Source organism: Oncorhynchus nerka, linkage group LG14 (genome assembly GCF_034236695.1).
Source record: "Oncorhynchus nerka isolate Pitt River linkage group LG14, Oner_Uvic_2.0, whole genome shotgun sequence".
NCBI lineage: Eukaryota > Metazoa > Chordata > Actinopteri > Salmoniformes > Salmonidae > Oncorhynchus > Oncorhynchus nerka.
Window position 1 is genome coordinate 72740983 of NC_088409.1, and position 22482 is coordinate 72763464.

The window sequence follows — 22482 nt, forward strand, 5'->3', positions numbered from 1 at the left end:
CAGTGGAAACTATGTCTTTCTTGTTTTAACGGTGCGAGAAAAGGAAACGGGAGATAAACTTTCAGTGAGAGTGAACTAATGAATGAGAGACAGAACGAGCAGGAGAGATTTATATTCCCACCATTGACATCAACTTCAAATGGGCTGTTCCCTCTCGTCTATGGGGCTTCACATGTCTGTGGTCCAACCTCATACTGCCATGATAAATCGAAGATTGATATTGTCCACTGCCCCTGTCAATTCACATGTCATTTAAACTAGTTTCTTATGTTATAACAAAACAGCTGTGCCCATACAGTTTCCATGTAGACTATTTTTCTAAATGAACTTTGGAGCCAAGTGTGGATTTTTGTGTTTCACGTAGGCTGCTGGGAACCGCTGCATGTCCTGCAGTCCAAAACAAGCTGGCTTAAAGTGTGTTTGTGTATAAATACACACAGCCTTATTCATCATCAGCTCACAAAGCCTCCTCCAGAGAAATGGGTCAAACAACTTGAGGCTATAGCTTTCATCCACTCAGAGCCCAGCCACTGTTTATCTGTTTAGGGAAATACTGAGAAATACATCACTCCTGGTGTGCAACCAAACACGTCACTAAACATTAAGGCTTCGGGTGAAAAATAAAAGACCTAATTCACATAGACAGTATATACGTTTCTTTGGAACCAGAGGTATTACCTTATGTCTTGCCTTACAAGCCCTATCAACATTTACATTTGTATATTCTGTTGAATTAAAGTTAACACTTTTGTTTCCAAAGGTAAGACAAAATCACCAGCTTGACTTTTCCTTATGAAGATAATGTCATTGGTCAAACCCCTACAAACCCTCTATTAGGACAGTAAAAAGGAACATGTACACAGCATATTAAAATAAGAGGAAAATGTTAATATCACATGTTATCAACAAAATTGTAAGACAAGTAAAACATCTCATAACCATGAAATAACCACAGGTTTAACACAGGACTATTGTCCCCTCAAAATAAAAAATGAAAATGTCTGTAAATGTCTGTGTGTCTCTGTCTGCATGTCCGTAAGTGTGTACGTGTGTACATATGTGTGTACGTGTGTACGTGTGTAAGTGTGTACGTGTGTACGTATGTGTTGTTTGGTTGCTGTGTAGCTAAAGCGCCGCGTCCCCATGCTGGGTTCAGTCCTGAGGTAAGCACCAGTTTCACTTTGCTTTGGTTCAAAATCAAGAAAGAAAATATGTGACAGAAAAACAACACCTTGATATGCTCATTTATGTTACAGAATAAAACCCTTCAATTAATGTTGTACATTAATACAATCCCACAATAGTAGGGATTATTGTCTCAGTCTCCAAGCTAAGGTTTTAAGATTCACTAAGTCTATCACAGTGCATTCATGGCTTTAGTCTTCACATTCACCTACTGAGGTTGGCATTGGCACTATAGTGGTCAACAAACTCCAATCGGACATAAGGTCCGACAACATAGACAAATAATAAGCCAGCATGCTCTTTGGAATAAACATTCTAAAACATTTAACAACAAAACAATAAGTGCCTTCAACCCCAAACCCATAAGTGCTCATCAGTTGATAGAGACGTGCCACTGTACTGTGCCATGTTTGATAGCCTCCTAAGCAGGGAGACAGGGAAGGGCAGATGTAGGACTCGGCTCGGCAGTGCTTGGGTGTCTTGTTATGGTGTGGATCAGAGGGGCTGGATGGCAGGCATGAAATGGGCCGTCAGGCCGACAGACAGTGTGAATTGTCAGGGAGAATGTGAGATTTCACAGGGATTACTGGAAGACTGGGAGGCCAGCAGCTGGGCTGTGCTGTTCACCCACACAGACAGCGCGGCCTGCCGCCGCACCACGAGCAGAGCACTGTCAGAGGCAGCTAGCGCCCAGCTCTCATGTTCACAACGTTGTCACATTAGCAGCTCCCAGTCCCTGTGTGTGTGTGTGTGTGTGTGTGTGTGTGTGTGTGTGTGTGTGTGTGAACGTGTGTGTATTAAGGCAGCAGCGGAGCAGTCACTTTGGCCTGTCAATGATAGCACAGCCCTCTGTCAGAGTTGAGACTACTATGGGTCATAAGGATTCAACGTGGTTAGTACTATTTATGCTCAGAATGGGACAATTGTCAGTGCTGATGAATCATCTGTGTTAGAGCAATTGCTGCTATTGATAGAGACTGATTAGGAGTAATTGACTCAAGCCTCTCAGCACTGACCTGGATGGCCTCTCTGTGCTCTCCTCTGGTGAGTTGAATAGCTGTACCCACCATTGTAAATTCACTGAACAAAAATAGAAACGCAAAATGCAAAAATCCTAGATATTTTCCATAAGCACAAAAAGTTCATTTCGCTCAAATGTTGTGCACAAATTTGTTTACATCCCTGTCAGTTTGACAAGGTAATCCATCCAGCTGACAGGTGGCATATCAAGAAGCTGATTAAACAGAATGATCATTACACAGGTGCACCTTGTGCTGTGGACAATAAAAGGCCACTTCAAAATGTGTAGTTTTGTCACACAATACAAAGCCACAGATGTCTCAAGTTGAGGGAGCGTGCAATTGGCAGGCTGACTGCAGGAATGCCCAACATAGCTGCCATAATGTTAATTTCTCTACCAAACTGCCGCCAATGTTGTTTTAGAGAATTTGGCAGTAAGTCCAACTAGCCTCACAACCGCAGACCACGTATAACCACACCAGCCCAGGACCTCAACATCCGGCATCTTCACCTGCGGAATCATCTGAATCAATCACTAGCTCCCCAGTGGGTGGGCCTATGCCCTCCAAGGACCACCCATGGCTGCACCCCTGCCCAGTCATGTGAAATCCATAGATTAGGGTCTAATGAATTTATTTCAAGTAACTGATTTCCTTGTATGAACTATAACTCAGTAAAATCTTTGAAATTGGTGCATGTTGCATTTATATCTTTGTTCAGTATATTACACAACGTCACAGGCAACACCCATTCTTAGTCTACACTCCACATCACTGGATGTTAAAGCCATGGAGAAGGATTGGCGTGTCATCAGTTGGGTATGCACCATGATGCGTCCCAGTTGTGAGATCACAGGGTTGTGCTACTCGCTACTTTCTCAATAACAATTTGAAGGCACCTGGATGCAAGTCAAAATATGATTGGAAAAATACGAATAAAGAGAGGTTATGGGTTCAAAGGGTTATGGCACTGAGTGTACAAGTCATTAAGCTACTATTACTGTCACTTAATATCAGTCTCTCTGTACACAACATCATGATCAGAGTACATAACAACGGTAGAAAAACAAAGCACAGATAACTTTACCTAAATGGTGGAACGAATGCTGTTTTCAGTTAGTCCCTCCCTCGTGACTAGAACAGCTGGAGCATGGCGTAAAACTGGATAGGGAGATAGAGAGAAAAATCCAGTACCCCAAAAAAAGAAATTAAGAAAAAGTGTTCCAATCAATTGCAAATCCCAAAGCTTTGGCTTTTTCTTTTGTCCAACAGTCCTTTCAGTTCTGGACAGGAGCCCTGAATCTTGTCCATATGTGCTTTTTTCCCATTTTATGTACAATTACAATAGTAGTAGTACAAAAGTACATTTAGTACACAGGTGTAGGGTCAGATTACAACACTTTCTGGCAACAGTTTCTTTGGTTTTTCATTATGTACAAAAAACAAAGAAAAATTGATCTTTGGTTCTCAATTTGTTTTTGGATCGGTGGTTTGCGTATACATAAATACTACACTGTTTTGAGTGGGTATTCCTTGGTCAAAATATAATAGAAATAGCACGTTTCTCATTGTAGGAAGGTCTTTAAAATGCATATAATGCAAACTTAGGAAAGAAAGGCACTTATAAGAGTCTACACAGTTTGTGGGCATTCTTTAGACCAAGTATTGGCCTTAGTCTTGAGGTGCAGATCCTGATGGAGTTGAGGTGAATGACATTAGAATACTGTAAGTTAAGTTGTGTGCCCACAGGATTGTGTGGTAGCCAAGGCCTTGCTGGGGGTGACTGGTCAGAGGGTTTTAGCTGGGGGAGTAGCGTTCAATGGTACGAGAGTGAAAGTCAGAGAGGGACCCTGGGGGAGGGGGCAGGGCCTGGACCCCCAGGACATCCATCTTGTCATGGTGGCTGAGGCGCAGGTGTTCGGCTGCCAGTTTGGACAATGGGAACAGGCTCTCCATGGCATGCTCTGCCAGCAGCTCAGAGGCCTTCTCCTGCTTCAGCCCCAGGTGCTCTGCTGCGTATTTACTCAGGGGGTAGATCCCCTCCGAAAAGTCCAGCTTCAGCTTTCCGTCGGCCGTCAGAGCCCCTCCGCCCCCCCCACTGCTGTGCATCTTCATGTGGCTGATGAGGTTGCGCTGCTGGGCGAACTTGCCCCCGCACACCTGACACTCATAGGGCTTCTCCCCGGAGTGGATGCGCATGTGCTCTGTGAGGCGGTACTGGCGGGTGAAGCGCATGCCACAGTGGTCGCATGCAAAGGGCTTGAGTCCCAGGTGGCTGCGCATGTGGCGGGTCATGGTGCCGCGCTGGGTGAACTTCTTGCCACAGATGCTGCAGGGGTAGGGCCTTGTGAGCCAGTGGGTCTTCTCGTGCTGGCGCAGCGTGGCCGGGTCCTTGTAGGACTTCTCACAGGAGTTACAGCGATAGGGTCTGATGATCTCCCCCAGGACCCCAGGCGTCAGGCTCTGGCTGGACTTCTCCTCCAGGCTGTTCAGGCTGCCGTTACCATTGCTGTTGCTACTGTTGTTTTTGGGGTTGCTGCTGCCCATCTCCCCTCCAGAGTACAGCTCCTCCTCTGTGTGGGTCTCCACGTGGGCGTTGAGCTGCTCAGAGCTGGGGAAGCCCTTGTCACAGGGGATGCACACGTACAGGTTGTCCCCAAAGCTCTCAGGCTCGTAGGGTAGGTGGAACCTCCCCATAGGCCCTGTGGGTGATGGTCGACCCTCACTACTGCCTGTCCCCTCACTGCCTGAGCCACTCTTCTCCTCCTCCCCATCACAGCCCACCCTACGGTAGCGATCATCGCTCTCCTCCCCTGCTTTGTGATGGTGGTTGTGATGCTGGTGGTTTTGGTCTCCGTTTCCACCCCGTTCCTCCTCATCCTCGTCATCCTCTTCATCCTCAGCTGTGTATGACAGTGGCTCATGCTTCACCCAGCGGTAGATGTTGCCCATCTCCCTGCTGGGCTCTCCAGCCTCTGTGGGGGTGTCGGGGCTGAGGGGGCAGGGGTAGTGGTCTGGACCTTGGGAGCTGGAGCGGTGGGGCAGGTGGGGCCCCAGGGGCTTATTAAGGTGGGGGTAAGAATGAGGTGGGAGAGACCCAGCCTGATCAGCTGTCTCCATCTTCTCTGTGGGGTAGGCCCCGCCATTGTTCCCCGGCATTGGGCTGGTGCGGCCGCTCAGCCCCCCCTCCCGCTCCTCATCGTGGTGGGGCAGGGCGTGGGCCAGGTGGGGGTGGGAGGGAGTGTTCTGGGACTGGGAGTTGGGGCTCTTCTTGGAGAGGTCCAGGCCATAGATGGGGGAGCAGTTCCTGTCAGAGTGAGCTGGGCGCAGGCTGGGCTGGGCAGGCAGGGCTGAGGGTGTGGAGGGGAACACCTGAGGGCCCTGAGAGGAGGTGGGGGCATACAACTCCCCTGCATGGGTGGCATGGGGGTGGGGTGGCAGCTCCTCTAGTGGTGGGGCGCGGGGCGTGTGGGTGTTCACAACTCCCCCTGGGTAGCAGGACTGAATAACAGGGGTGGACACCCGATACCTGCCCCCTCCCCTAAACCCAAACTATTGGGGCCCATCTTCCCATAGGGCAGAAAGGCAGGAGTGGGGCGGAGAGGGTACTTCCCATTTCTCCTCATCTTCTTCTTACACAGTGCCACTAAGTCCAGCAGCTGCAGATAGCTAGCTGCAGCCAGCACGGCCCCCAGGTTGGGCTCTGTTGGGGAGCTGGGGTCTCCCTCCGTCAGACGGCCCGTGTAGATGTAGTCTAGAATGACCCGGAACACCCCGGGACTCACCATCTCGTGGTCTAGGTTGATGAGGTTGTCATGGACGACCAGGGACTTCAGGTAGAGGCTGCTGGCGGCCAGAATATTCTTATGGGCTCGGAACAACGCGTTCTGCACCACGATGATGACATCACACAGGAAGCCCTTGGTGCGCTGGGTGTTGAGTTGCAGGAGGAGGTGTCTAGCATGACTTGGGACTTCCATGGCATGGAGCATCGTCGTCAGACCGCCACCTAAAACAGCAGATATCTGTAAACGTCATGCAGTGCCAGTCAATATCTACTGTATATAGTTCCTATATTTCCTAATATGCTTGCATGATATTGTGGCACATTCCCCAATTACTTTTTGTCTTATTTTTATCTCTTTAAGTGAGACATTTAAAAACGAAGCACAGTGCTGACAAGGGTATACTAGAAATAAATAAAGTGAACTCAAATCTACATCTTCAAATCGAATTTAAAGCAGTCAATTCAGGAAGTAAACTTAAAAAACAATTTGAAATTTGAAAAAAAAAACAGGATCAATTTTCAATAACTTCCCAATAAACTGAGGAGCATAAACTATTAATTTTTTTAATACATTTTTGAATTTTAAAATTAAAATCACTTCCAAATTTGACCGCCTTCAATTTGAATTGACCCCAACCCTGCTATTAGCTGAACTCTGCCACTGTATCCCATTACTTAACTTGGTTTTGATGAATCGTAATGATTCCATGTAAGGAAAAATTAACAGATAGGCTCCAGATTTACAGTAAAGGCAGCACACATAGGAGTTACTCTATAAAAGTGAGCTATTGCTGTAAGTGAGCAGCAGTTGACATGGTTTTGTCATTATCAGAAACTGAAGTGTACACATTCACTTCCTAAACTGTACACATTCACTTCTTAAACGGAAGTGTACACATTCACTTCCTAAATGGAAGTGTACACATTCACTTCCTAAACTGAAGTGTACACATTCACTTCCTAAACTGAAGTGTACACATTTACTATCTAAACTGAAGTGTACACATTCACTTCCTAAACTGAAATGTACACATTCACTTCCTAAACTGAAATGTGCACATTCACTTCCTAAACTGAAATGTACACATTCACTTCCTAAACTGAAATGTACACATTCACTTCCTAAACTGAAATGTGCACATTCACTTCCTAAACTGAAATGTACACATTCACTTCCTAAACTGAAGTGTACACATTTACTATCTAAACTGAAGTGTACACATTCACTTCCTAAACTGAAATGTACACATTCACTTCCTAAACTGAAATGTGCACATTCACTTCCTAAACTGAAATGTACACATTCACTTCCTAAACTGAAATGCTGAGAGTGAGAAAAATAAAGATACAGATATGGATATGTTTTCGTGTTGCCGGCTTCCATAAGAAATGTTCCAGAGGTGGTGTGTGCAGTGTTTTAAACAAAGCGGAGTGAACATTTTGCAAGTATGATGAACAGCAGGTATACTGTAAACCTGTGGAGGCAGAGGACGAGTCCAAAAAAGATGTGTCTTTGAGCTCCCATTCGGCCCAGTCATATAAGGAACTCTGATCACACAGGATGTAAATCAAGACATTTTAAAGCTCCAATGCTTTAACTTGAGATTAACTCTGGAATTGTAATGGACACAAATGCTTCACACACACACACACACACAGTTGTGTATTGTTGTACTAAGGCTTAAGTAAACATTATTAACTGAACAAATTTAGCAGGATGTATTGTTCAAACATTGGAGTCTGAGGATACTTTACTGATGAGATGAAACAGTTTGTAACTGTCCCTAAGGGCTTGGTCTCGCTGATGGGAAACAAGCAACTGAATAAATCTGTCCAACCGTGGTCTTCCTGACATAAGTTCATCCTCTTATTGTTTATTTCATTGACTATAAGCCCCCAGTCAGAGGGACTGATGCATGAGATTGAAAGTGGACATTTAATTACCGACTGAGGCCTCCTTAAGACACTATTCTGCCCACATGGAGGCCCTGCAAGCCCACTGCACAACACACATAAACATACCAAGGGATCCATCTAAAGAAAAGCAGTGTATGTGGTTCTTCTACAGAGTTGTATATCCTGGCTGTCCCATAGCCTTCCATTCCTATTGTTTAAAGACACACCTCAGTCTTAATGAGTTTGCGGTGTAGTTGAGGTGATATGTTTAGAATTACCCAAAAGGTACGTAGCAATTTAAAAAATGGTGTCGTTTTGGTGTAATAATAATAACCTAACCATTTACAGATTGCCACTACTGCTCTCTTAAACGCTGTTGTCTTTCATTTCTCCCAGGTCCTATTTTACTAGAAATTCCACGATATGAGGAGCAAATCCAAAAAAAGGAACAGGTAATTCAATATGCCTCAGATGAGAATTGATATTCAAAGCGATGGGTAAGTTATACATTAACATCGTGAAGGATTTCAGTTATATATCTAGGCACTGTGCTACTCGATTGGTGCGTTGTGCGCAAGGCGCAGCCCTCATAGGCTTTTACGCATGAGGTTTGGACAGGCGCGGATGTTTCCCCAGGGTGAATGGGAGTGCACCATACACTTTTGTTCTGTCACAACACGCTATACACGGCCTGAGAGAATAGAAAGGCGGCATGAAACAGAGCTCTATGCTACACTGTCCCCTTTATGCGCGTCGAGAAACATGCCACCACCTTATGGGACGCCAGCCTTCAATTATAAAGAGTGTTTTACTTAAATGTTTCAATGATAGAGGGAAAAATATAGTAGGCATATTTATAAGTTATGATTTCATTTTTTAGATTCTGGAAAAACTGTCACATTTACTTGCGCATCTCATCTGTCTAACGAGCAGCAAGAGAGTGGGCTTGCGTGTATGGCACAATGATGCTATACTTTGTTTGGGCTCGTTTCCGTTTGTTTGATTGCTATCGTTATCATGTCACACAAGTATACACAGGAACACGCACGTGCACACACACGAGCGCTTGTAGCCTATGTGTAACGGCGGGTTTGCCATTTTTAGCGTCGTTTGGATATATGAATTACAAAAATAATAAAATAATATTAACACATTTAACGCGTTCAGTGAAAATAAAACGAATTCAAATTATTAGCATGATCATCCAGTTAGAATGAACGAATGAACTGTCTGTCATATCTTGTCATAAAGCACATTGTTTTTTCTCTCAAGACGTCGAGTAAAAGATAAGAAAGTAGTGACCAAAATAAATAATGTAGGCCTATTAAAAACCTTAGTCATGCATTAAGAGTTACTGTATCCCCTTGTCTGCCTATCAAAGACAGCTTTCTAATCCACTAAACCAATCAAACGTCTTAAAAGGCATCTCAGTGGACGGTTATGTTCACAATTCAAATATCATTCGTGCTCAAAATAGGCCTCTCTCTCTCTCACCTCTCGCCCTCTTACTGACTCTCTCTCTCTCTCTCTCTGTCTCTGTCTCTGTGTGCTCAATTAGTAAACATGTTTTACAATAATGTGAACCATTTATCATCACAAAAGTGGTTGGAGGTGAATGCTATATTTGGTATAGGGGTGACTTCTTTGAAAACCGCACTTGAGTCATCTTTGGGACAGTTTGATACCTGTGTTGTGTCTGCGTTGTCACTGCTCTGGTTTGGGGTTGAGGCTGAGTTTAGGCTGAGGGGTTCTGCTCTGAGTTAAGAACACCCTCCACACTTCCCATCCACACATTCTGCCTGCCTGATTTTCAGAGAACGACTTTGTATGCATATAGGTTTACATGTTAATCAGTGTAGTATTTTTTCGTTTGAGAATGTTCTATTTAAGGCACTTAATAATTCATGAACGTTGCAAAGAAAACATACTTATGATAGCAAATTAAATGTTAATTTTGTTTTATTTATGCTTTATTTAGAGGTTTCGACTAACAACAAATATTTGGAGAAATAGTTAAACTGTTTGTTTTCATGCTGTGAAATAGTATATATCATTGCTGTTCACATTGCTGTCAAACCACAAGGAAAAAACAGTGAGACACTGAGCTCTAAAGCCTTACGTGGCACGAACTTTTTGTGAATGGGATGTATAAACGCAGTAGAGCATGAAACCTTATTTAATGACAACTACAATTGAGGCTTTGAAAGTAGCCTAAGGAGTGGGTCTCCTGCGCTTAGCCTAAGCAGTGCAGGGAGACGTCTCGAATTTTAGATAAGGCCAGAGACATTTGCTTTTTACACTTCCTCTACAGTCAGAAGGCTAGAAAAGTGAGTAGTTTTAGACAGCCGTCAAAACGAGGCTGCCACCTTATCAACACAACCTTGCCTTTACCTTTGTTATGGTTTTGATTCGCTATGTCGTTGACTTTCTTATCAGGGACATTTCAAATGCTGAAACTCGCGATCTGCGCGCCTCATCTCTCTAGAATAGAGACCCCCAGACTTCCATTCATAATCCCGACGGGAGACAAGTGCACACGATCTCCTTTATTAAAGGGGCCTCCTAAAAAATAACTCACAGGCTATAGGTTTTACATTTTTTATTTGTTTTAAAATATGTTCTGGCTGTTAGTTTCCTTGTCACCACTAGCTTGCATGAGATAGGCCAACAAATCTTATTTTTAAAAATGTGCCTCCTTTTTTAAAAGATATTTTGCCTGCAGTAAAGTTGTAAAAGATAAGTCTAGTTTTGTGCAACCATGTCTTAATTAAATCAATAGATTTTATTGAATACACACCGAGATGGGAAGTAGGCCTACAAACTCAAAGTTGCCCTTTCAACAAAATAGACTCTAGTTAGTCCTGTTAACTTCTTCAGAAAATGTAATTATATTCCTACTCAATGCGTTCATTAGGCTATAGATAAAATAAAACAATCTTATTAAATACATCGTTTATCAAGAAATTGACAATTTGAGAAGTAATTTGTTATTCAGGCTTATAGGCTATTTTCTTTAAACAACAAAACGACATGATATACATGATTTAGGTATCTTAAATCTCGCATTAGACAAATCACTAGACTTCAACGCGCATAAAACCATCCCTGACTTCTATAGTGCGTCACCCGTCGTTATCTCAGTCTGATAACCATGAGTCTACATTAAATAATCTCCGCAAATATTGTACAAACGGAAATTCAAGCAGCCCTACACTTCATTGAAATGGCTGTAAATTAGTGATCGCCTATGACATCTGCCTACACGTGCGTAATGTGTTGTCAATATTTTTGTGATTGATGTTTTGATAAACGACATCACTTAAATGTTGACATAGCAAAGTGCAGAGGGGTTGGGAGAGGAACAGAACAGGAACAGATTAAGCCGTCATCGCTCTGGCTAAAATCGAATCAACTCCATGTGAAGCACCATGAACCCTTCATTAGTCCGATGTTAGGCGAGCTGTGACCTGTAGCTGCACTGTGGTGGAGGGGGGTGAACGCTGCACCGAGACCCACTGCATCAATTTACTACCACTGACTGACTGAGGATGAGGCATCATGCTGAACACCCAGAGACTGAACTACACCATCTGATGACAATAGGCGACATATAGGTTAGGCCTACTTAACAGCAAATAATCCAATATACATCTTACCTTGTTATAGTTTATATAGAATTTAGTCCAGTGATCCATTTAACATGATACAATTGTGTAGGCTATTCGTAGTTTGTTGGAGCTGAGAATTCTTGAATCAAACAAAAGTCTGCTCACATAAGCAACCATGTCTTGTTACAAATAAAAATCTATTAACTAATGGGTTCCATCGCAAACTTAGGAAAACATGACAATGATTTTAAAAGTTCCTCATTTGCATTCAAAATACACAAACATTAACCAAACACTGAACCCACGATAAACCCCCTATGTTCACATTAAAATCGCTAAAAGGTGAAATATTGTCAATATTTGGTCTCAATAATTTTGCTTGTTCTGTAACTGTAGTGGTCTTTAAAAAGCTGGTATTGAAACGTTACCTGGATGCCCGATCTCTTCTGCCATCCGATCTAAGTCTCCCTTAATGATCATCTCAGCAGTCTTTTGGAGTAATTTCTGACGTTTCAACTTTGAACTGCCAGCCTCCAAAAACCATGCCAGTTTTCCAAGCACGACTGCCAAAACTTTTTATTATTAATTGCTATGAATTTCTTGTTACTCTCTCCGTCCTCCCTCCCTCCCTCCGTCTCTCTCTCTCTCTTTCTCTCTGTGTGTCCTCCTTCCCTCGCTCTATCTGCCCCTCCCCTCTCTTTCTCACCCCCCCCTTCAAAAAAATACGTGCTTAGTCCAGCATCAGTTTCCTCCTGTTTTATTTTAGTAATTTCCTCGGCTATTTTTTGTGTCGAGGCTATAACGCGCAATAATGGAGCCTCTATGCGCCGTAAGTGTTTTAGCACCCCGTGTGATGTCAGTCTATAATAAAACTCTATGTTAAAATCGAGGGCAGGAACTTCATTCAACTGACCCCAACTTGAACTTCACAACACATCGCGACTTCGTCTTAAAGAGACAGGCCTTTATTGTATATCCCACAACAGTTTCGCACTGAACTGAAGTTTGGAGACATATGATACCCGTAAAAAAGAAGAAGCTTATTGTCAACAATTAGACCATGGGGGAAAAGCCTACACACTGATAGATGATGGATGGTTTATTCATATACCATTTGACTGAAACGGATCTTTAACACACGCCCTTTTAGCGTCTCAGTGGAGGATGCTGAGGGGAGTACAGCTCATAATAATGGCTAAAATGAAGTCAATGGAGTGGAATCAACCACATGGAGACCATGTCTTTGATGTTTTTAATGCCATTCCATTGACTCAATTCCAGCCATTATTATGAGCCATCCTCCCCCCAGCAGCCTCCACTGGATAGTTTCAAATGTGCTGTTGATATTGTGTACTAGTCCTAGTGGGTAAACCGTTGATAGCCTATACGGAAGTGACATTCTACAGTCCAACCCCCATTGGCTAACTTAGAGTCACTTCATCGTTAGAGTTTGGTGTCTACTGATTGTAGCATAATGTCTAATGAGTCTCACCTGCTCAGGTAAAGACAAGCAGACAAGAGCTGACAGTAGACTGCCACGGCCCATATCCTGCAACACTCTGAGCACTGATAGAGGTTGGAGGGGAAGAGCAGAACTCTGTCCCCTGATATTTATCCATCAAATATCTTTATAAGGTAATCCTGCAACCATACACTATATAGTAGTCTAGTAGTGCAGTCATTGACCTTATTTGTTTTCATGCGTAAAACGTGGGCCTATTTGGGAGCGGAAAAGGTACCTACCTCTACGTTTGGGGTAAGCTACATATACACGCAGTAAAAGGTGATTAAGTGTACATACATTGTACTGTAAATTAGCCCCAAACTAATTACAATATACTGAACAAAAAAATGCAACAATTTCAAAGATTGTACCGAGTGAAACTTCATTCAAGGAAATCAGTCAATCGAAAAATTCATTAGGTCCTAAACTATGGATTTCACATGACTGGGCAGGGTGCAGCTATGCGAGGGTATAGGCCAGGATAAGTTCCCCCCACAAATGAACTTTATTACAGACGGATACTCTTCATTCTGTTTAATCAGCTTCTTGATATGCCACACCTGTCAGTTGGATGGATTATTTTAGCAAAGGAGAAATGCTCACTATCAGGGATCTAAACAAATTTGTGCACAACATTTGAGAAATAAGCTTTTTGTGCATATGGACAATTTCTGGGATCTTTTGTTTTTAGCTGATGAAACATGGGACCAAGACTTTACATGTTGCATTTTCATAATTTTGTTAAATATATATTAATCAGGACAGCTGTTTTTGATATTTAGGTATTTTATGAAGTTTTGTTTGTCTTCAGGCCTATAGTGATTTCAGTGTTCCACACACAGTACACAGTTCTGAATTTGATCATGTACAATAACAAATTATTGTAGCCTTTGCTATTTTTAATACACAGCAATGGGCCTAGTTGCAGTGTTGGCTGACATTCTGAAAATCATCTCAATCAACTTTTCTAATTTACATCAGTTCTAAAACTTTTAGAAGCTGAGCATATGTCAAATTATATATATATTTATTCTACCAATTGACTGTAGGTATACCAATCTTTGGCTACTAATTGTAAACCGTTGTCACTGCAAATGGTCCTTTTGCCGTTATCACAAACATCTTAAATTAAACACGTTTGTTTTGAATTAGTAAGGAACGTTTCCTCTCTCGAATCCTTCAAAGAAAAGTAAGTAACTTTAGATTGAGAGACATTCTCGGGAGATTTGGTTTTACATTTACCCCTAACCAACCTCAGGATAATTGAAAGCTTTTAAAATGCGATATAATTTAGGCGTCAGGTGCTGGTATGTTAAGTCTATACTTGCCAGCTGACAGACAACTGTTCAAAAAGTAAATAAATATATACATAAGTAGGAGAGCTCATATTGGCTTCACTGACGGAATGCACCTGAAGTCGCGGTAAGTATGCAGACGCTATGTAAATATTCATGAGGCTAGCGGAGGCCATCGCGCGCTCTCTCCCAACTGTCATTTACCCACCTCGGACTCATGTCTGGTGTCGTGGCCGTTTGTGAAATCTTCTCCTCGGGATTCCCCCATCCAGACTTCCAAGCTTACTCGCCTAAAATTCCGTGCTATTACCAACCTCTTCCTTGTTTTCTCATACTCTCTATCACCGTTCGTCCTTTCTCTCTGCCCCGCACGCTCTTTTATTTCTCACGTGCAATAGTACTATATCGACACCTCTTCAGATTTGGTCGAGGTCCGATCAGACCAGGGCTGATGGCCTGGTGGATGCGCCCACAGCGACACCCAATGGTTGGCCTTCTAGGTTGTAATGTGCGCAGCAGCCTTTGTGCTTAAAGTTACCGTCACTCACTGCTAAACCCGTTACTTTGCACTGTGCTTATATTCTATTTGGAATGAAGAAAAATCGATATTACACTTGCTTTTCCATTTCAGTGTATATATTTTCTCCATACTCCAAGTTGTATGTGAACTTCTGATGTGATATTCACTGTATTACCAGACATACCAGTGTAATGGATGGCTCATAGAATACATTCCCCCCGTCAGTAAAGAACTTCTGATGTGATATTCACTGTATTACCAGACATACCAGTGTAATGGATGGCTCATAGAATACATCACCCCCGTCAGTAAAGAACTTCTGATGTGATATTCACTGTATTACCAGATATACCAGTGTAATGGATGGCTCATAGAATACATCACCCCCGTCAGTAAAGAACTTCTGATGTGATATTCACTGTATTACCAGACATACCAGTGTAATGGATGGCTCATAGAATACATCACCCCGTCAGTAAAGAACTTCTGATGTGATATTCACTGTATTACCAGACATACCAGTGTAATGGATGGCTCATAGAATACATCACCCCGTCAGTAAAGAACTTCTGATGTGATATTCACTGTATTACCAGACATACCAGTGTAATGGATGGCTCATAGAATACATCACCCCGTCAGTAAAGAACTTCTGATGTGATATTCACTGTATTACCAGACATACCAGTGTAATGGATGGCTCATAGAATACATCACCCCCGTCAGTAAAGAACTTCTGATGTGATATTCACTGTATTACCAGACATACCAGTGTAATGGATGGCTCATAGAATACATCACCCCCGTCAGTAAAGAACTTCTGATGTGATATTCACTGTATTACCAGACATACCAGTGTAATGGATGGCTCATAGAATACATCACCCCCGTCAGTAAAGAACTTCTGATGTGATATTTTTTCCCTTAATGGCACAAGCATTGGTAAAGACGGGCACAGTACATAACTCTCTATATAAGCCATAATTTGGAAAATATCTAAAACTGTACCAAAAACATGACCTTCTTTTGCTAAATGTGATTAATTATTGAAAGCAGATACATTGATGTTAATATTGTGTTCATATTAACATTTCCCTTCTATTTTAGACAATGTTATTTTGAACAGGAAATTATATGCCAATTTGTCTGAACATCTTATTTGATATGAAAATGTTTTACACAGGTCAAACTACCAAATATGTAGCAGGTGTCTTTTTTAAAATACCTATTTGCATGACAGAAATCAACAAGGTTTCCATAAGACATTTGATAAAGTCAATTTAGTTGATTGAAAGTCACCGACTGACCAAAATAGTCATATCTTTAATGATCATAACGACTCAACCGTTCCCTATAGACGATTTCATAAGCCTTGCTGTGGATTGTGACTGCTCCCTCCAACACCCAATCCTCCCATTGTCTGACCAACACCATGTCAATATGATAAGAGTTGCTACAGGTATTTATGAACACCACTGGACGGATCCCTGATTATTTCACCGTCATTATCTTGTTGCTGCTCTTTAGACAAAAGATGTTGATTTAGTAGGACACTTACCGGGCAGAAGCCTATTCATGTCTCAGCCTACGTGTGTTGTGGTATTTCAATCACAATAGCAGCTGACAATCTTCTGATCGAGGGTCTTCCTCTTGGTATTATCCAAGTTCAAGATGCTGCTGGCTGCTGTTTCATTAGAGTGGTCAAAGTCACCCGGCCTGGAGGAGAGGAGGTATTGTCTCACTCACTTCCAGGTTCCTATGATGAACTGTTGATAACCTTGGTCACAGAGGTGGGCAGAATGGAACCAGACAAGGATATGAGCCATCTAAGGATCTATTAGTTTCAATACATTTTCATACAATAATTTAACTTGGGAATACAGCATTTTATTCATTGATATTCTGTGAGTGAGCGAGCCACTTCCTCCAGAACCACACTTGGGAACCAGACATTGAGAAGCTGAGCTGCAGCAGCTAAAAAGCTCCAGGCACCAAAAGGTCTGCTGTCACCTAAATCACACACCTCCAAACTTACACTGAGTGGACAAAACATGATGAACACCTTCCTAATATTGAGTTGCTCCCCATTTTACCCTGACCAGCCTCAATTTGTCGGGGCATGGACTCTACAAGGTATCAAAAGCGTTCCACAGGGTTGTCAAGTTGGCTAGATGTCCTTTAGGTGGTGAACCATTCTTCATACATACAGGAAGCTGTTGAATGTGAAAAACACAACAGCTTTGCAGTCCTCGACATACTCAAACCGGTGCACCTGGCACCTTCTACCATACCCCGTTCAAATATATTTTTCTTGCCCCTTCACCCTCTGAATGGCACACGTACACAATCTTTGCATCAAGGCTTAGAAATCCTTGTTCAACCCATCTCCTCCCCTTCATCTACATTGATTTGAAGTGGATTAAACAAGTGACATCAATAAGGGATCATAGCTTTCACCTGGATTCACCTGGTCAGTCTGTCATGGAAAGAGCAGGTGTTCCTAACGTTTTGTAGAATCAGTGTATTTACAAATGTCAGGGCTGCATATGTTTGTGTTTTTAGAGCAGGGTTGAATCAACTTGGATGTTGAACTTGATGTAGACCCAACGTGAGTTAGTAATACTAAAGGGAAAGTGTTTTTTCCCGACAGTTGTTAGGAGATATGAGGCCCCAGCCCTCAAATGCTCAGAGCGCCTCGTTTCAATTTGCACTCAGAGTGACCAATAACATCCCAATCAAGTTATTATTGCTCCATTATTGTCTGGCAGGTGGCCTGCTGCAGTCAAGACAGTACAGAGCAGAGAGGCAGGGACCGTGGGATAGAATGGTTCACCTGCAGCCGTCTTAGCGATTAGCGCCCTGCCACCCTACACCAGATGAGCATATCATCACTCTACTCCCATTCCAACCTTCCAAGCATCTCTCTCTCCCACTTTCTCTTTCTCAGGGCAGTCGGCGCCTCTCACTCTCTCTCAGGCTCATCTCTTTCTCCTACCCTCCCTGCAGACATGGCCACGGTCCTTACCAGATGCACTCCCCCCTCAGAGCCAACCCTTCACCAGAGATTGAGCGGTAGGCTCAACATTGAATCACACCCATCTCTTAATTAAATGTAATGAGCAGCTTTGGGACAGTTTTAGGGGATAGGTGTGCAAGGCATGTCATTTGAATTCCCTGAGCTGTTGTGTTGTTTGGTCGCTATTCCAATCCACCCTCATTCTGTGATGAGCAATTATCTTGCCATATTAAATCCAAATTAGAAATACTCATGGATGATTTATGATAATACAGGGATAGTATGGAATTCCCATCTCAAATAAATGGCTATGGTGAGAGTAAATTGGTGGCATTGAAATGTCTCTGAAAGTCATACTGCAGATGTGTGAAAATGTATGTATCATAACGTATACGTTTGATACGTTTATCACTCAAGTTGGCGTTGGTTGGGGTAGCTCCAGAGGTGTGCAGCTGCCAGTCTTGTCCCTCAGGACTGCCCCAGCACCTACAGTTTGTTGGTTCCTGTGGACCATCATGCAGGGAAAGTATATTGGTAAACCCAATATGTGTGAGTGAGCAGGCCAGCCTGCTGGGCGTCTGTGGTGCACATGGCTGTCCGCTGAGTGGTCTCTGCTCCCTGGTCTCTCCTCATTAGCCTCACACAGCTCAGCCCTTCCCTTCTCACCCCCTCTCCCTTTTCTTCTCTCCTTTTACCTTCCACTCACAGAGCACACATTGGGGAAGAGCAACCTTTGTTTTCTGTATCCTACACACACAACACACCCGCTCCGCCCCTCCTTTTCTCTCCTCTTGACCGACTAAATCTCTTTTCCGGCTTGATACTCGCTGAAAACCATATGGTTTGTGACATCATGAGGGCAGGAAGCAGAGAGAGGGAAGGGGAGAGCAGAGCAGAGCAGGGGAGAGATTGGCTTGCCAGGTCTCTGCTCAGTGATGTCAGCAGACAGGCATTCTGGGAGGCCCATTGGGGGGTGAGGGGGAGCAGGTTGGAAGTGTTTTTTTTTCTTCTTCACATTTCACTCCCACCTGGATAATCAGGGAAGAGAGGGCGGAGGGGCATGGACTGGAGGAGGAGGGGAGAAGGGAAGGCGGGGGTCTCATGGACTGGAGGAGGAGGGGAGAAGGGAAGCGGGGGTCTCATGGACTGGAGGAGGAGGAGAGAAGAGAGGGCGGGGGGTCTCATGGACTGGAGGAGGAGGGGCATGGACTGGAGGAGGAGGAGAGAAGAGAGGGCGGGGGGTCTCATGGACTGGAGGAGGAGGGGAGAAGAGAGGGCGGGGGGTCTCACGGACTGGAGGAGGAGGAGGGGAGAAGGGAAGGCTGGGGGTCTCATGGACCGGAGGAGGAGGGGAGAAGAGAAGGCGGGGGTCTCATGGATTGGAGGTGGAGGGTCTCATGGACTGGAGGAGGAGGGGAGAAGAGAAGGCGGGGGGGGGTCTCATGGACTGAAGGAGGGGAGGGGGAGAAGAGAAGGCGGGGGTCTCATGGACTGGAGGAGGAGGGAAGAAGATAAGGCGGGGGTCTCATGGACTGGAGGTGGATGGTCTCATGGACTGTAGGAGGAGGGGAGAAGGGAAGGACTGGAGGAGGAGGGGAGAAGAGAAGGCGGGGGTCTCATGGACTGGAGGAGGAGGAGGGGAGAAGGGAAGGCGGGGGGTCTCATGGACTGGAGGAGGAGGAGAGGGCGGGGGGTCTCATGGACTGGAGGAGGAGGGGAGAAGAGAAGGCGGGGGTCTCATGGACTGGAGGAGGAGGGGAGAAGATAAGGCGGGGGGTCTCATGGACTGGAGGAGAGAAGAGAAGGCGGGGGTCTCATGGACTGGAGGAGGAGGGGAGAAGAGAAGGCGGGGGGTCTCATGGACTTTGTATGAACTGCATTCCTTCAGGGAACTGTCCCTGTATAATGATGTCTGTACTTACCTGTCGTACACACTTGCGTCTTGTCCCTGATTTGCACTCTCCTGCACACACATGAACATTCTCAAAGTGTAAGCAAAAGGTATTTCAAATTTTATGTTGGTCTTGGGCAGAAGAGTCATTCTGGGGATAAGACAGTCCCGTCACTTTTCCACCTGAAGAATTTCAGTCATTTCTACCTCTCTGTGTGCCTAAAACCTCCCTAGATCATCTCTCATCCTCTATGTCTCTCACTGGCAGTCACTCACTGGCAGTCACTCACTGGCAGTCACTATCTGTGCACCAGGCTTTTTGTCTGTCAGCCTCCCTCCCTTTCGCTCGCTGGGTGAACTCTTCCGCTTTGTTGGGAGGTCCTGGTCTCCATACCATCACCCCCATTCCATCCAGCTCTCTATCAGCACACACACACACACACACACACATGTACACACACACACACGCTGAACTACCCCTCACTCCCTGATTAATGGCAGAGCTGGGGAGTGTGCCAGGCCAGTTCCTTACAAAGTGAAGGGAAAGAGGAGAGAGAGAGAGATGTGGTTTTGGAGCCTGTCTCTGCGCCCCCTTGCTGCCCCCTCTCTCCATCTCCTTGCTGGCTCCTCCAGGGACACACGCCTTGGCCAGGAACCAGGGCGTCAGGACCAGGCTAAGGGGGAGAGAAAGGGGAACAAGCGTGAGGGATATCATAGAGGAAAGAACTTGAGGTGATAGAGAAGTTTGAGTGAGTATATTCAATCAGGGGAAATACAGGGTTTGTGATCAGAAGACTGAATTGGGAGAGTGGTAGTGTGAGGTAGGTGTGTCTGGTGTGCAGTGGTGGATTTAGGTATAGGTGAGATGGGCAGCCACCCAGGGCGGCACGGGGCGCCTGCACCAAAATATTTGGAATGGTGACATTTGCGCGATAGGTTTTCTAGCGCTCATTTGCAAGTCACGTCAATGATATCATGTCACCGTGTGGGACTGTGGGTCAATTAACCTTGTCAGAGTGGGCGCCATGATTCTAGTTTATGAGCTAGGTAGGCTACTGCCTGGGAAGGTCTCCCACTTAGAAGTACAATATGGGGAGGGGGGGTAGGTTGACCTCCCCACTGGAAGCCCGAGGTAGGTGGAGTGGGGGAATCTATCAAATAGCGCACCTCTAACTTTGTACAGTCCTAATGCAATTATTAAATTCAGTCACACTACGAAATGCTACCGAATAAATCACAATTCATTCATAATACTGTGAATATATAGTTTCATAGACATATTGTTGCATTGTTTTCTGGTTTGTGTGAAATTGTTAAGAATAATATAAAACCAGTCCACACACCACCAAGGTGAATTGGTTTAGTCTTGACTCTTGGTCAACAGTGTTGGGGGATGGGTAATGTATTGATGCTCAAGTGCCAAATCAACACAAATTTGTTTCTATTTGTCTTTGTTAATTTTTGATATTTCTGTATATATTTTTATATAGTCTTAAATGTTATGATTATTTGTGTTGTTCCAAATGTCTGAATAAAAATGAGTGCAGAAGGTTTTTTAAATTCTTTATTTTATTTGGCGGGGGCTCACTGAAGGGGGGGGGGGTTCGCCCAGGAGCCATACAAGCTAGAACCACCACTGCCAGTGTGATCCTATATCAGCCCTGGTCTGATATGTTCAAAGTGTTGAGGATGGATTGATAATAAGAAAATGGATCGTGTAAGAATGGGTCAGACGACATGTGTTTGGCCAACTTCCTAGCATCGCTGGATCCTGCCATGAGTTCATTACAGAGCTATGGTGTGGCTGAACACTCCCATACACCCAGTCTGCCATCTGCCCGGTACAGTTGAAACCAGTATTCATAGAGCACACTTCTCCAGTGTGCCACCAGTGGCCATGGAAGGTGAGCATTTGCCCACTGAAGTTGGTTACAACGTCAAACTGCAGTCAGGTCAAGACCCTGGTGATGACGACAGGCACGCAGATGAGCTTCCCTGAGATGGTTTCTGACAGTTTGTGCAGAGATTCTTTGGTTGTGCAAACCCACAGTTTAATCAGCTCTCCGTGTGGCTGGTCTCAAACTATCCTGCAGGTGAAGAAGCCAGATGTGGAGGTCATGTTTATTTTCTGGCGTGGTTACACGTGGTCTGAGGTTGTGAGGTCGGTTGGACATACTGCCAAATTCTCTAAAAAGATGGCTTATGGTAGAGAAATTAATATAATTTTATCTGGCAACAGCTCTAGTGGACATTCCGGCAGTCAGCATGCCAATTGCATGCTTCCTCAACTTGGGACATCTGTGACAATGTGTTGTACGACACAAATGCAGTGGCCTTTACTGTCCCCAGCCCAAGGTGCATCTGTGTAATGATCATGTGGTTTAATCAGCTATTTGATCATTCATTCACCTGACAGGTGTGGCATATCTTGGCGAAGGAGAAATGCTCACTAACAGGGACAAACAAATTTGTGAACAACATTTGAGAGAAATAAGCTTTGTGCGTCAGGAACATTTCTGGGATATTTTCTTATTTCAGCTCAAACACGGGACCAACACTTTGCAATGTTGCGTTTTAATATTTTTGTTCAGTGTAATTGTCTTATCAGGTGAATGATAATGGCAAGTAGAAGTAATCAATATTTTTCGATTTGGTAGACAGTTAAATTATTTTGACCTCCCCAGAGTTCACTCTAACAGTCTATTTACTGGAAAGATATCTTGGCAGCGTAGAGAACATTTTGCTGTTGAAAAACACATTT

At 44.1% G+C, this 22482-nt stretch overlaps 1 protein-coding gene across 1 annotated transcript; it reads right to left on the reverse strand.

The window, feature by feature from the left end:
- Positions 1–867: 867 nt before the first annotated feature.
- Positions 868–12359, reverse strand: LOC115141839 (hypermethylated in cancer 1 protein-like). Its single transcript, XM_029681088.2, is given in 3 exon segments — positions 868–5744; positions 5747–6213; positions 11924–12359. Coding segments are annotated over 3 exon segments (2262 nt in total). The 5' UTR covers positions 11976–12359; the 3' UTR covers positions 868–4001.
- Between the last annotated feature and the right edge of the window lie 10123 nt (positions 12360–22482).